We start from the raw sequence: 13,300 nt of genomic DNA on the forward strand, positions 1-13,300 counted from the left end.
TGTAGTCATCAGGAAGATCATTGGAGTCTAGTGGTAATTTTTTATTTGTTCTTTGGTGCATATATTTTAAACTATTGCTTTAATTTCTTTCTATTTATAGGCCTATTCAGATTCTATATTTCATCTTGCTAGGTAATTTTGGTAAACTATACTTTCCCAGAAATGTGTCCATTTCTTCTAAATCTTCAAATTTATTGCCCTAGGTTGTTCAATGCATACTGATCTTCTAAACTTCTACTATATCTATAGTTATTGTACTTTTTATTCCTCATGCTGTTTATTTGCATCTTCTCTCTTTTTTCTTGATCGCTGTTGCCAGAAATATCTATTTAATTAGTCCTTCCATAGAACCTAGGAATTTACCTTCAAGATATATTCCAACAATATCAAAAAATATATGCACAAGATTGTCATTGTGGTATTATTCATAATGGTAAATATTAGAAATAACCTAATGCAGGAAATTAGCTAAATAAATTATGGTACCCCCATATAGTAGGATACTATGCAGCTATAAAAAAAATGAGGAAGATCTCTATAAACTGATATACAGTGATTTCCAGGATATATATCATTAAGTGAAAAAAAAATTGTGCAAAATAATATATATAATATGCTACCTTTTATATAAGAAAAAAGGGAAAATATATTTGTATCTGCTTAGTCTTACAAATAGGAAAGTAATATTGTTTACCTACAGAGGATGAGTGGGAAAGAGGTAGAAGGAATAGCAAGGAGAAAGGAACTTTTATGAATATACCTTTTTAAATAGCTTTGACTTTTGAACAATGCTAATTTTTCTTATATCAAAAATAAATCAATAAGAATGGGGATACAACTAAAATTGAATTTCAACAGAAACAAGTAAACCTAACTGAATATCAAACAGATAACACAAACATGCAGAAGAAAAAAAATAATTCAAGTAACTTTTGAACATGGTTCTCTGAATAATCTCAGGAGGGCATATTCTTTTTTTTTTTTTTTTTTTTTTTATTTTTATTTTTATTTTTTTTTGGTCGTTTTTTCGTGACCGGCACTCAGCCAGTGAGTGCACCGGTCAGTCCTATATAGGATCCGAACCCGCGGCGGGAGCGTGGCCGCGCTGCCAGCGCAGCACTCTACCAAGTGCGCCACGGGCTTGGCCCAGGAGGGCATATTCTAATGACAAAGACAACTTCAAAGAAATCTTGGGCTTTACTTAATACATTTTTGGGGAGTGGTACTAATATAGCAATTCTGAAACTCTTTTATTTGCATGTATAAGATTTAGCAAGTGAGTAAATATATTGTTGTTGGGTTCTCAGTCAGGGAGAAGGAAGATACCAGTATGAAATAGAAGAAAGGGAAGAACCCTGAGATGTTGGATTGGAACTGGAGGTATCAGTATAAACTCATGAATTAAAAAAAGTTATATCTCTTAGCTCTGTCCTTGAAAAGTGCCTAGAAGCAATATGAATGAAAAGTGCCCCAGTAACAATGAGCACATCTAGCATACAGATCTTGGTTTCTAAATACCATTTCCCTCTGAAAAGAACCATAGCTCCTTGGAGAAATGAATGATTCTAGGAGGGGAGGCAAAATACAAGGTAAATCTAGAATATCCTGTTGTGCCAGAGACTCCTGAAGCACTCAAAAAATAAGGGGGACATGTCAAATAGGAACACTGCTTTAAAGGATTCCTGTTGGTCAAATGTGGCAAAATTTGTACATCAAAATGAATAACAACAGAAGTAAATTTTGGTCCATTGAATAAAAAAAATACAAAGACCACACTTACAGTTTTAAAAAACATTAAAGGAGGAGGCAGAAGGGAAAACTCTTATTTGCAGGAGGGTACCAACTAATAAACATAGAGGGAATGATATCTACAGGAAACTTTGAGACTAGGTAAATATCCTGTTATTCAATTTTTCATCCAGTGGTTTAACGTCTGTTGGTCATTCTTGTCTACTATAAACGTTCATGTACAGATCTTTGTGTGGACATATGTATTCATTTGTTGGGTAAATACCAAAAATTAGGATTTCTTGGTCACATTGTTAAGTGTATGTTTAACTTTATAAGAAACAGCAATACATTTTACACACCTCCTGCTCAGACCCAGGATCCATTCTAGAATCATACATTGCATTTAGTTTTTATCTATTTAGCCTCCTAGGTGTATATCCAAGAGAAATTAGGGCATATATCTGCTAAAAGACTTCACAAGCATGTTCAAAACAGCGCTATTTGTTGTAAATCCCAAACTGGAATCAGCCCAAATGTTCACCAACGATAGGATGGATAAAGAAATTCTGATATATTTATAACAATGAAATATTATATAGCAATGAAAAAAGAACTAATACTACCTACAATAATATGGACAAATCTCACAATGTGGAACAAAAGTAGCCAGACACAAAAAAGTACATACTGATGATTCTATTTATGTAAAGTTCAATAAAAGGCAAAACTAGAATGTAGTGAATGAAGTCAGAAGAGTAACTGGGAGGGACACATGAGAAGTATCTGAAAGCTGGCTGGTTAGCTCAGTTGGTTAGAGCACAGTGTTTTAACACCACGGTCATGGGTTTGGATTCCTGTACTAGCCAGCCATTAAGAAAAATAATAACTTGAAAAAAGAGAGAGAGAGAGAGAGAGGTATCTGAAATGCTGATAATCTTTATCTGTATCTTTATCTAAGTGATGTTGACTTGAATATGCTCACTTTTTCTTTGCAAAAATTTATCAAGCTGTACACTGATGATGAATGCACCTTTCTGTATGTTTGCTTTATTACAATAAAAATAAAGAGTAAACCTAACCCTGATTCTAAAACTGAACAAAAAGAATACTGAAAACCCTTTCTGAATTAATTTTAAACTTAAATTTTCAGAAGGCATGTTTATTTTCCTACTTCCCAAGTTTTTTGGGAAAACGTCCCTGCGGGCAGCAGGTCCTAATGACAATACTGGGGATGGAAAATGTGCAGGGACGAAGGCACTTTCCGACTCCATGCTGGGTGTAAGTCAGCATGCTTTTTATAAAAAGAAGTTTGACAATGAGCATTAAGAGAAATAAAAAGAAATGTACACCACTTTATCTAATAATTTCCCTCCAGGAATTTACTTATCCTAAATCAACAACTTAATCAAATATTTATGAACAATGATGTAAAGTTATACATTAAAAACTTTTCTTAGAAAAGAAAATCCTTTGAAGATAACACTTACAATTGGTGTCCCAAAAGGAATGTAACCTGTGAGTAGGAAGAAAACAGAGTCAGGCCTTACAATCCACCCACCTCTCAACTGAAGGACCCGGGAGCCTCCTGGCCTTGGTCTTGTCAACGGCCCTGACGAAGGGGCTCAGGTCAGTTAGGAAGGAGGCACCTCCAGTCCCTTAGACCTTTTCCTTGCTCAGCCCTCCCCAGGGCAGAGGGGCTCCCCTGTGTCCCAGCCTCCCTCTCTCTGTCTCCATTTAGCCAGGCAGTTCTCACTCCCCTCCAGAGCCCAGAGGCCTGTCCCTGCAGGCAGGGCTGCCCACTGCCTGGGGTCCCAGCACTCTACACTCAGCAATCCTCTGACAACTTCCTCCGCAAGGCACAAGGCCCCCGCAAGGCACAAGGCCCCCGCCCACACTCACTGCACAAGACTGGATGTCTTCCAAGGCCCTGGAATGTCTTCCTTCTTCCCTCAGCTTGTCTTTCTAGCACAGGCCCTTATTTCTCTGACATTGTGACCATTTCAGGAAGGGAAATTCCCTACCTACCTGAGGTGTGTACCGCTAAGGGCCAGAGCTTTTTAAACCTCTAACACCCTGGTAGATATCCTCAATAGCACAGTAGAGAGCTGGCCCCCGGCAAGGCTCCCTCTGCCCCCACTCTCAAATGCTGCCAGTGGACAGCCTCCTGTCCCCAACCTCTAACTTGCCACAGCTAGTCAGCTGGTGGCTGGACAGCAAGGAGCATGCTTATCCCTGAGCATATGTAACTGTGCATGTTACCTGAGCCATTGCTCTCCTACCCGTTTCTCTCTGGGGAGAGGTCCAAAGTTTGATCGGGGCCTCAGAGGAATACATGAGTCAAAAAGTTCACAAATGACAAGAGAAGCCAGGCTCAGGGTGAGAGCCTGCTATGCCCAGTGCAGGGACCAGAGAGCATCTGGCATCTATGACCACCACTATAAGATGCCCAGAGCCTTTGCTCCCTTGGAACTCTGCATGGCAAAGAGAGGGAGTCAGTGGGCACTAACTGCCCCAGCTTACAAGTAACTTCATGTGTCTATCCATTCCTTACTTGTTTATTCTCTCTCTCCCATAAGGTCAGGCTCTCTGGGAGTGAGGACCCTAACTGACCCAACCAAGCCAGCAGCCCTCCCATCCCAGCCTCATAATTCTGGGTGGGTATGCCCCATTGCACTGAGAAATGGCAAGGAGGAGGTGTCAACACACTGGCATATGACTCTTTGGCAGTGTGACTCTGGGCAAGGCCCATACCCCTCAGAACCATCAGCAGGATACCCACACCAGCTCCAGCCAGTGTACATGCAAATGCTTTCTAAGCCCTAGGGCCCATATATACAGAGCTGTCCCTCTGGTGACCACCGGGCGGGGACATCATGGGAACAGAGATCTTGTATCCCTCCCCGCCCCCACTGGTCTCCAGAGAACAGGAATTCTGCCTTTTCTCTGTGCGCAATCGTGTAGAGAGCATCTATTCTGAAGGGAGGGTTAATAGCAGGGTCAGAGAATAGGGAGTTAGTCTGGGGACCAACTGCTGGAAAGGGAGAGCAGGGAGGAGGACTTGGAAGGAAAGGGCAGATCATGCCCAGGTATCAGAGGAGGGGTGACTTGTAGAAGCCAGGGCTTGCCCGTAGAGGCTGCTCCAGTGACTGGTGGTGACCTGGGGGTGGAGGGGATACCATATTCATCTATGGAGGCCACAGCTCCACCCCAACCGCTCAGGCAGAAAAGGCAGGCAAGCTCCCTAGGAGATTCTGAGGCCCTGCCAGAGCCAAGGTGAACATGTAGGTGCCAGTGTGGCCATGTGTGTGACAGACTCTATCCCCTCCTCAGGCCACATACCTGGACACTCCTAGAGCTGTGACCATAGTGAGCACCCCAGGCTGGGCAAAACCAGAAGGGTCCCAGGAGCTTACCTGACATTCTAAAGGGCATGAAGATCTTCTCGTTGGTGTCCGGATGTAGAATAGCCTGGCAAGAGCCGGGAACAGCACAGCGTGACAGCAGGGAGGAAGGAGGGAGGGGGGAGGGGGGAGGGGGACAAGCAGAGGCATTAGGGAAGGAAGGAGGGAAAAGGACAGTTTCCCCAGGAAGACTCAGACACCAGTGGCTGTATGTTGCCTTCTATCTGGTTAGTCCTTTCCAACATTCAGGGCAAGAGAAAACCAAAATATGGGCCATAAACAGCACTCCTCCTCCGGACTAATGCTCAAAGCTGAACGCAGGGGAGACTGAAAGCCCATGAGGGCCAGGACCTTGCAGGCTGTCAATCCCCTGCAGGCACCTAGTAGGCACATAATAAGGATTTGTGGATGGAGCCTAGTCTCCTCCTGGAGCTCAGAGAGCCCAGGGAAAGGCCAGTTTTTCCTGAGCTCCAGGCTTCAGAAACTCAAGCCCCTGGGTGCTGGGGCAGAAGAAAGGGGTGAGGTGGCCAGGGGCAAATGGGAGGGGAGAAGCAGGGCTCAAAGTAGCCATGGGAGGAGGGGCTTCTGCGAGATCCCAGGACAGGGTGGGGCGGGGTCTAGGAGAGCACTGAGAAGGAAAGAAAAAGAACCCAAAACTGGATTACCTGCTTGATTTTCTGTGCACTCCAGAGCTGGAAGAAAGAGAAAGGAAAAGAAAATAAAGAACAAAAATTAAAAACACATATCAGTCTAAGGTCTCGAAGCCATATTTTCTAACCAAGGGATCTAGCTCCAAAAGCCTAAAAGGCTCAGGCTGTCCTTATCACCCCAGGCTGGGCAGACACCCTACCTTGGGGTGTGGCATCAGAGGGTAAGGGGACTACAGACCCCAGGATGGCAGAGCTAGGGGATCTCATGCTGATCATTTAAACTAGGAGTTCTTGACTGTGGCTGCACTTTAGAATTCCTTAAAGAATTCTTTCATCATTTTTCTAAAGCTCCCTAGTGGATTCTGAGTTATGACCAGGTAAGAACCTCTGATTTTTTTTTTTTTTTTTTTTTTTTGGCAGCTGGCCGGTATGGGGATCCAAACTCAGGAACTTGGTGTTATAAGGCTGCGCCCTAACCAACTGAGCTAACCAGCCAGCCCATGAACCCCTCAGTGGTCTCCCAGAATCACTTGTGGGAGCACAGCATGATTTTGTTCAGAGATAGATTGCTTAGATTCCTGGCTTTGTCACTTCTGCCTCTGAGGCTCAGTTTCCTCATCTGCAAAATGGGGATAATAGCCATGCCTCTAACACAGAATTGTTATGAAAAGTTGAAAAAATTTTTGAAAAGTTGTTGGAGCAGCATCAGCACCTAGTAGGTGCTTTATAAATGCTTACTGTTGTTGATATTATTGTTCCTATTGTTACTATAAGAAGGTTGTAGGGAGAAAAAAGGTCTTTCTAAAGTGATGAGTTTGTCTCTTTCCAGCACAATGTGGAGGACAGGATGAAAAAAAAGAATAATTTGTCACTCCTGTCAAATTATATAAATACCGTACTTCACTGAATTTAAGACATCATTGATCCTAAGACACTATTTTGCGCCACATAAGAAAGAAAATACGACATAATGCTGAGACCTCCATCAATTAAGACTCATCTCATTTTAGAGATGTGAAAATGTGATAAGATGGACCTTTTCAAATCAAAGGAACATGGTAAATAAAAACTGATATTGTGGGCAAACCAAAGGCCAGTGCATTTTTAATGGAGCAAGAAGAGAACGGAGCAAGAAGATGCAACCAGCAGCTGATGTTTAAAGTTTCATAATAGAACAGTTGTTATGCTTCATTTATATGGCAGTGTTAATCATCTGGAATATAAATTAAGCTGCAGAAGTTAAGAAGGCTATTAGGTAGTAAACATAGAAGTTATAAAATTGATACATTAAAGTTTATGCACTTTCCTCACAGCTGAGTCCCTCAATTCTTAATTTACAGCCTAATTAACTCCTATTTTACATACATTGCAAACATACTTGACTGTCTGCTATTCCAGACCCAGGAAGATTAGAAGCAGTAGGTTTTTAAAAAATACTAATTGAGGAACAGAGGGACTGAGGAGGGAAAAACCCAGTGCAAAATCACTGCTAGCACAAAGGTAAGTGAGAAACCTAAGAGCAAAAAGGTCAAAAAGATGATAAAAGGCTGATCCTTTACTCTCTTCCCAGAAAGTGCCTTCCTGAAGTACACCCCCAAGTCCAGGCTGTCTCAGGTGCAACCCCAGGCCCTGGGAACACTCCTGACAACCCAAACTCTCCACCCCAATAATAATCTTCTGGGTCCTCTCACCTCTGGATTCACAGTCTGGCCTCTGAGAAGCAAACATGCCTTTCAGCAGTGTCTCCTAGCACCTCCCATGGCGCCTGGCACACAGTAGGTGCTCAATAAGCATTTAGCGAAGTAATATCATACTCTAAAACAGAAGACTTCACTGACATAAGCAGGTGGGTGAAGCAAATGCATGGCTTTACCTCCCCTTTCTCCCAAATCCTCAATAAAAGAACAGCAAAGGAATAAAGCAGCGGAAAACCCCATCAGGGGGAAGGGGCACGGCAGCAGGCAGGAGATGCGGGCAGGAGGGGAGCTGCTGCAGCAATGAGTGTCAGCGGCACTGCACAGGGAGGAAGGGTGCCCCCTGTGCGCACAGGCGGGGCTCGGTGGAAAGCCAGTGGGCTTGGCCCACCAAGCCTGGGAGACGCTCCAGTCACCAAGAAGCTGTGGTGCGAAGGACCAGAGAGCAGGGAGAGAGGTGGAAATGTCCCAGTGCATGAGGCAGGGAGGCCCAAAGCCCCCGCCCGGGAGATAGAGGCTTATTCTCCAGAGCAGCCGAATCAGAGCAGCTCAGATGTGGGGTCACAGGCACAGGGGGACAAGGTAAAGGTCTGAGTACTGAATATATGTCTCTAGAGAAGGCTTTCTGCATTCAGCTCCTAAGACACGGCAGGCAGGAGGATGGAGACTCCTCCTGAGAAACAGAAAGGCTCCCAGAGAAACCACCCACAAACAGGACCTGCTTTGTGGACATGCCACCAGCGCCATGCTGAGAAGGAGGCCCATTCTAGGGGTGTGAAGTTGTGTGGGTGCTGTCTAGACTTTCCTAATATCTTTATCTTTGAATTTGTATTTCGTGAGTAAAGACTGATGGGACAACGGAGCATGTGCGGGGGGCCTCGAGTTTCACACATAGTCCTCCCACTGCCTCCTGCCACTTCCTTGGGATGGGTTCTCCACCACCAGTTTTCAGCACCCACCCAGCGACCACTGCCACCCTCCACTGCCAGCAGAGGGCTGGGAGCAGGGAAGGTCAGGGTAGGACACACAAGTCCCATGCACCGAGTTGTGGGGCAGGGCTCTAGGCACCTGAGAGGATCTGCACTTGCCCCATGAGAGCCACCACAGTGGTTGAAGGAGTGAGGTCTTAGAGAGCAAATAAAAAATACCCTGCCAGGTTGAGAGAGAGTGAGCACAAGCCCAGGAAAGAGAGGAAAACTATTTTCTGCTTATGAACAAGGGTATTCCTACATGGCTCTATTTACAATAACCAAGGGTTGAAACCAACCTAAATGTCCTTCCACAGATTACTGGATAAATAAAGTGTGGTATTTATACACAACAGAATACTATTCAGCCTTAAAAAATAATGAAATTCTGCCATTTGCAGCAACATGGATGAGCTTGGAGAAAATTGTTAAGTGAAATAAGCCAGGCACAGAGAGAGAAATACTGACATGTTCTCACTCATATGTGGAAGCTAAAAAAGTTGATCTCATAGAAGTAGAGAGTAGAATAGTGGTTATTAGAGGCTGGTGGGGGGAAGGGGAAGGGAGGGGGGAAGAAGGTGGACACAAAATAGTAGAGAGCTAGGAAGAATGGGGACTAGGGTTCTATAGTAATACAGAGAGACTGCAGTTAAGGACAATGTTCTTTGTATCCTTGAATAGCTAGTTGAGATGATGTTGAATGTTTCGAACACAAAGAAATGACAAATGTTTGAGATGATGGATATACTAAGCACCCTGAAATGAACATTGCACACAGTATGAATGTACCGAAATATTATATTGTACTCCATAAATATATACAATTACCATAGGTCAATTAAGAAAGATAGATTAAAAAGAGAAAAAAGAGAGAGAGAGAGTAGAATAGTAGTTACCAGAGGCAGGGAAAGGGAAGGAGGAAGAGGGGCCATGGAAGGGTTGGTTGATAGACTGGTACAAAGTTACAAAGTCACAGTTAGACAGGAAGAATAAGTTCTGGTGCCCTAGGGGGACAATAGCTAATAATATTGTACTGTATATTTCAAGATAGCCAGAAAAATGATCTTGAATGTTATAGCCACAAAGAAATGATAAATGTTTAGGTAGTAGATATGCTAACTCTTCTGATTAGATCATTATACGATATATGCATATGTTGAAACAACAAATTGTACCTCATAAACATATACAATTATACATATATAATTAATAGGGTTGGCCCTATTAATTAGGGCCGACCCCGTGGCTCACTCGGGAGAGTGTGGCGCTGGGAGCACAGCGGCGCTGGGAGCGCTGCAGCTACGGATTCGGATCCTATATAGGGGTGGCTGGTGCACTCACTGGCTGAGCGCGCGGTGCGGGCGACACCAAGACAAGGGTTACGATCCCCTTACTGGTCACAAAAAAAAAGAAAGAAAGAAAGAAAGAAAGAAAAAGGTTAATTAAAATTTTAAAATAAATTAGAGAAGGAAACAAAAAAAGAATTAAAATAAATTTTAAAAGAATAATATATTACCCCCCCAAAAAAATATTTGGAGGACCCAAATGAAAAAGATCATTGCTCAGTAAGCCTATACATGCATACATAGGAAAGGAATTCTGGGAGTAAAAGGAAAAAGGAATTCTTAGGAAATGAAACCATGCAGAAACTAAAGAAAACTTTTAAAACACTGTAGTATCTTCAGAGAAATAAATCATGAAAGAGGAACAGGATATAATGAAAAAAGCGGGTAAGGAAAAAAATTCTGGCTTTCCCACTTACTGGATATGTGGCCTGGGCAAATTACTTTGTGCCTCAGTTTCTCCATCAGTAAAATGGGTTGTCGCAAGCATAGGGCTGAAACAGCACTTGGTGCCCCCCAGAAATTTGCCTTATGTTTGGGCACACAGCTAAGCCTACATTTCCCAGCCTCCCCTGGAGTCAGGTGGGCTCCTCTGGCTGGGAGCTGGCTAGTAGACTGTAGGTAGAAATGATGTTCTGCACTTCCAGGCCTGGCCCCAAAGCCTCCCAAGGAAGACAATGATGTCCTAGAAGACGGTAAAGCCATGAGGTGAACAGAGCCTGGTCCCTGAGCTTGGCATGTGCCAAGTCCCCAAGTTGTACTGGATTCAGACATGAATGAGACATAGCCCCTACTGTGTTAAGACTCTGGAATCTGGGGGTTGTTACAGCACTTGGCTTAATCTGACTAATACAGAGGGTTCAAGGAGTGTAGTGGATTGAATTATGTCCCCCAAAACTCACTGAAACTTCAATGTGTCCCCCAAGTTTTATGTATTAGAAACTTGGCCCCCACTGTGACTGTTAAGAGGGTGGGGAATCCTATTACGGTAACTGAAAGGTGGAGCCTTGAAGAAGTGATGGGATTGTAGGACCCTGCAGTAGTGAATGGATTAATAATGGTGGAGGGCTTTAAAAGAAGAGTGAATGAGGAAGTTGGCCTCTTGTTCTCTCTGCTCTCTCTGCTCTGCCATTTTCACAATGTGACACTCTGCCATCACTGCTGCCACCATGAAGACCTTCACCAGATGTGTTCTCTGGACTTTGGACTTCCAAGCTTCAGAAACTGTAAGCAATAAATTTCATTCTCTTATAAATTACCCAGTTCCATGTATTTTGTTATAAGCAACAGAAATGGACTAATACAATGAGATAATGCACATATAAAATATTTGACTCATAGAATGTGCTCAATATGGTTGCCTAAAATAGAGGGGAAACAATTCAAACATATTTTTAAAGGATTTAATCACCTTTCAAAGTAATTTCATCTCTTGCCTTATTCCTCCAACATGCCTGTGAGGTTGGTAGATTCTTTTCAGATAAAGTAACTCATCTCAGAGAGACAAAGTGACTCAGCCGAGGTCCCACGGGCCTGATGGCAGGATGGAGACAGGCACCCAGGCTTCCTAGCCTCCAGGCCTGGGTTATCCTGCTTTCCAGTGGCCTTCTGGAGCACATCAGTGTCTGAGCTGGCCAGGTGACTGCCAGGCCTCAGGCACGAAATGAGGAAGAGAGAGGCTGACATCATCTTGAGGTGCCACAATGCCCCCTTCAGCCTGGCAATAGATGCTCCCCACCAGCACCTGTTCCTGCCCTCCCACCTAAGTCCAGCTTAACAGCAGTGCACTTGTAAGTCATGGCTGCATCCTTGTCCCTCAGATTCAAGGACTGCCCTCTCCCGGGGCAGTGTTGGAGAGTCAGGCAGATGCCAGCTCATCAGCAGAGGCAGAAGGGCAGCAGGGGTGGCAACAGGGAGGGCACTAGGGATGGCCAGGAACACAGAGCCCACAGACATGTTCCCCACCCCACAAATGGCACCACCATACGTGGCCCAGGTAGGCCAGTGCAGACAGAAGGCAATGGTAAAGCCTCACATGGTAACTCCATGCTTTTATATTTTGCTGAGCATGTTCCCTCCCATTAACAATCTGGTTATCACACTCAGAACCTGCGTCCATAGAACAGATGAGAAGAACCAAAGCTTAGAGCCATGCCCAGGGTCGCAGAGGAGGAGCCAGAATTATAGCTCATGGCCTCTGACTCAGATTCATTCATCAACCCTTTCCTATTCATTCATTCACATTTAGTGAAAATGTACTATGGGTCAGACACTCTCCTAAGGGCTTCAAACCAATTAACTTATTTAATCTCCTCAACATCCCCTATGAGGTAGGGACTAGTATACCTTTCATTTTAAGTGACTTGATCAAAGTCCCACAGCAGTGGTGGGATTTGAATCCAGTGGCTCCAGTGTCCCCACTCATAACCACCACACGCCTCCATCTCTAAATGCTGGCACACCACTGCACAACGTTCTGCCCCTAAGGCATGTAGTATATTTGGAAATCTTTCCAGATCAGTTCACAGAAAGCAGCCTTATTTATCCTAACAGGAATCTTGAATGAATATATTATAAACTGTCCCCTATTGGTAGACTTTTACGCTATTTCCCATCTTTTTTTTATTGTGGCAATATATATATAACATAAAATTTACCATCTCAACCATTTCTTTTTTTTTTTTTAAATACTGAAAAAAGTTAACAGTTTATTATAATTTATTTTATTTAACAATCTAGGAAGTTCGCAGCCATCAGCAGTTGCAGTGCAATTTCAGGCGCAATTGGGAATTCAGGAATCTTGGTGGAGCTGTTAGTGTAGCGAACCTTGTAGGTAAAATACATGCATACTTTTGATGGCACATGTGAAGAGATCGCTCTAAAACTGACCTCATTGGTTTTGTTCTCAGCAAACTGACCTGGACCACTCAACACTGCTTTTATCGTTCCTGATGTTAGTGCATGTTCTCTTTTTACAACAAATTCATGACCATCAGAAGACATCAATTTGACATACATGGCATCAGGGCCTTCACAGCCACCATAGGTTTTCTCCTCTCCATCCATTAAGTTCTTACGAAATTCTACTTTCCTTCCACAGGAACTTTAGTAGTTTCCTGAAATCGTCAGCCCCGCAGCCACCGCAACTAGGTCCCCGCGTACCGCCACAACCCCTACTCCCTCAACCATTCCTAAGTGTACAATTCAATGGCTTTAAATACATCCACACTGTGTGCAGCCAACACCACCATCCCACTTCAGAGCTTTTTCGTCATTCTCAACTTAAACTCTGCACCCATTAAAAACTAACTCCACATTCCTCCCTCCCCTCATCTCCTGGAAACCACCATTCCACTTTCTGTCCCTAAGAATCTGACTACTCTAGCTCTCTCATATGAGTGGAACCATACAGTACTTGTTCTTTTGTGACTGGCTTATCTTTTTGCCCTTACAAATCATGCTCCAGTGAATTTCACTGGAGTTATCATTATTGATTGTGTTAGTTTCTGTTGC

General features: G+C 43.6%; 2 protein-coding genes across 6 annotated transcripts in view; both read right to left on the reverse strand.

The window, feature by feature from the left end:
- The window catches only part of SFXN5 (sideroflexin 5), a 117,392-nt gene that overhangs the window by 69,302 nt on the left and 34,790 nt on the right, over positions 1–13,300 (reverse strand). For all 5 annotated transcript variants that reach the window (XR_010021674.1, XM_063078513.1, XM_063078515.1 and 2 more), the window contains exons 4-6: positions 5,798–5,824; positions 5,145–5,199; positions 3,219–3,244 (exon numbers count right to left, since the gene is read on the reverse strand). Coding sequence is in view for 4 of the 5 variants with exons in the window: in XM_063078513.1 (XP_062934583.1) it covers positions 3,219–3,244; positions 5,145–5,199; positions 5,798–5,824 (108 nt within the window). In the remaining variant the exon portion in view is untranslated. The remainder of the gene's footprint in view (positions 1–3,218; positions 3,245–5,144; positions 5,200–5,797; positions 5,825–13,300) is intronic.
- Positions 12,515–12,929, reverse strand: LOC134363285 (elongin-C-like). Its single transcript, XM_063078865.1, has one exon. It carries the CDS (start codon positions 12,851–12,853, stop codon positions 12,515–12,517), a length of 339 nt encoding a protein of 112 aa, XP_062934935.1. The 5' UTR covers positions 12,854–12,929.

This window comes from Cynocephalus volans, chromosome 14 (genome assembly GCF_027409185.1).
Source record: "Cynocephalus volans isolate mCynVol1 chromosome 14, mCynVol1.pri, whole genome shotgun sequence".
Taxonomy (NCBI): Eukaryota; Metazoa; Chordata; class Mammalia; order Dermoptera; family Cynocephalidae; genus Cynocephalus; species Cynocephalus volans.

Excerpts from the sequence above, each read along its gene's own strand:
- LOC134363285 (XM_063078865.1), bottom strand. The coding sequence starts at position 12,853 with ATGGATGGAGAGGAGAAAACCTATGGTGGCTGTGAAGGCCCTGATGCC.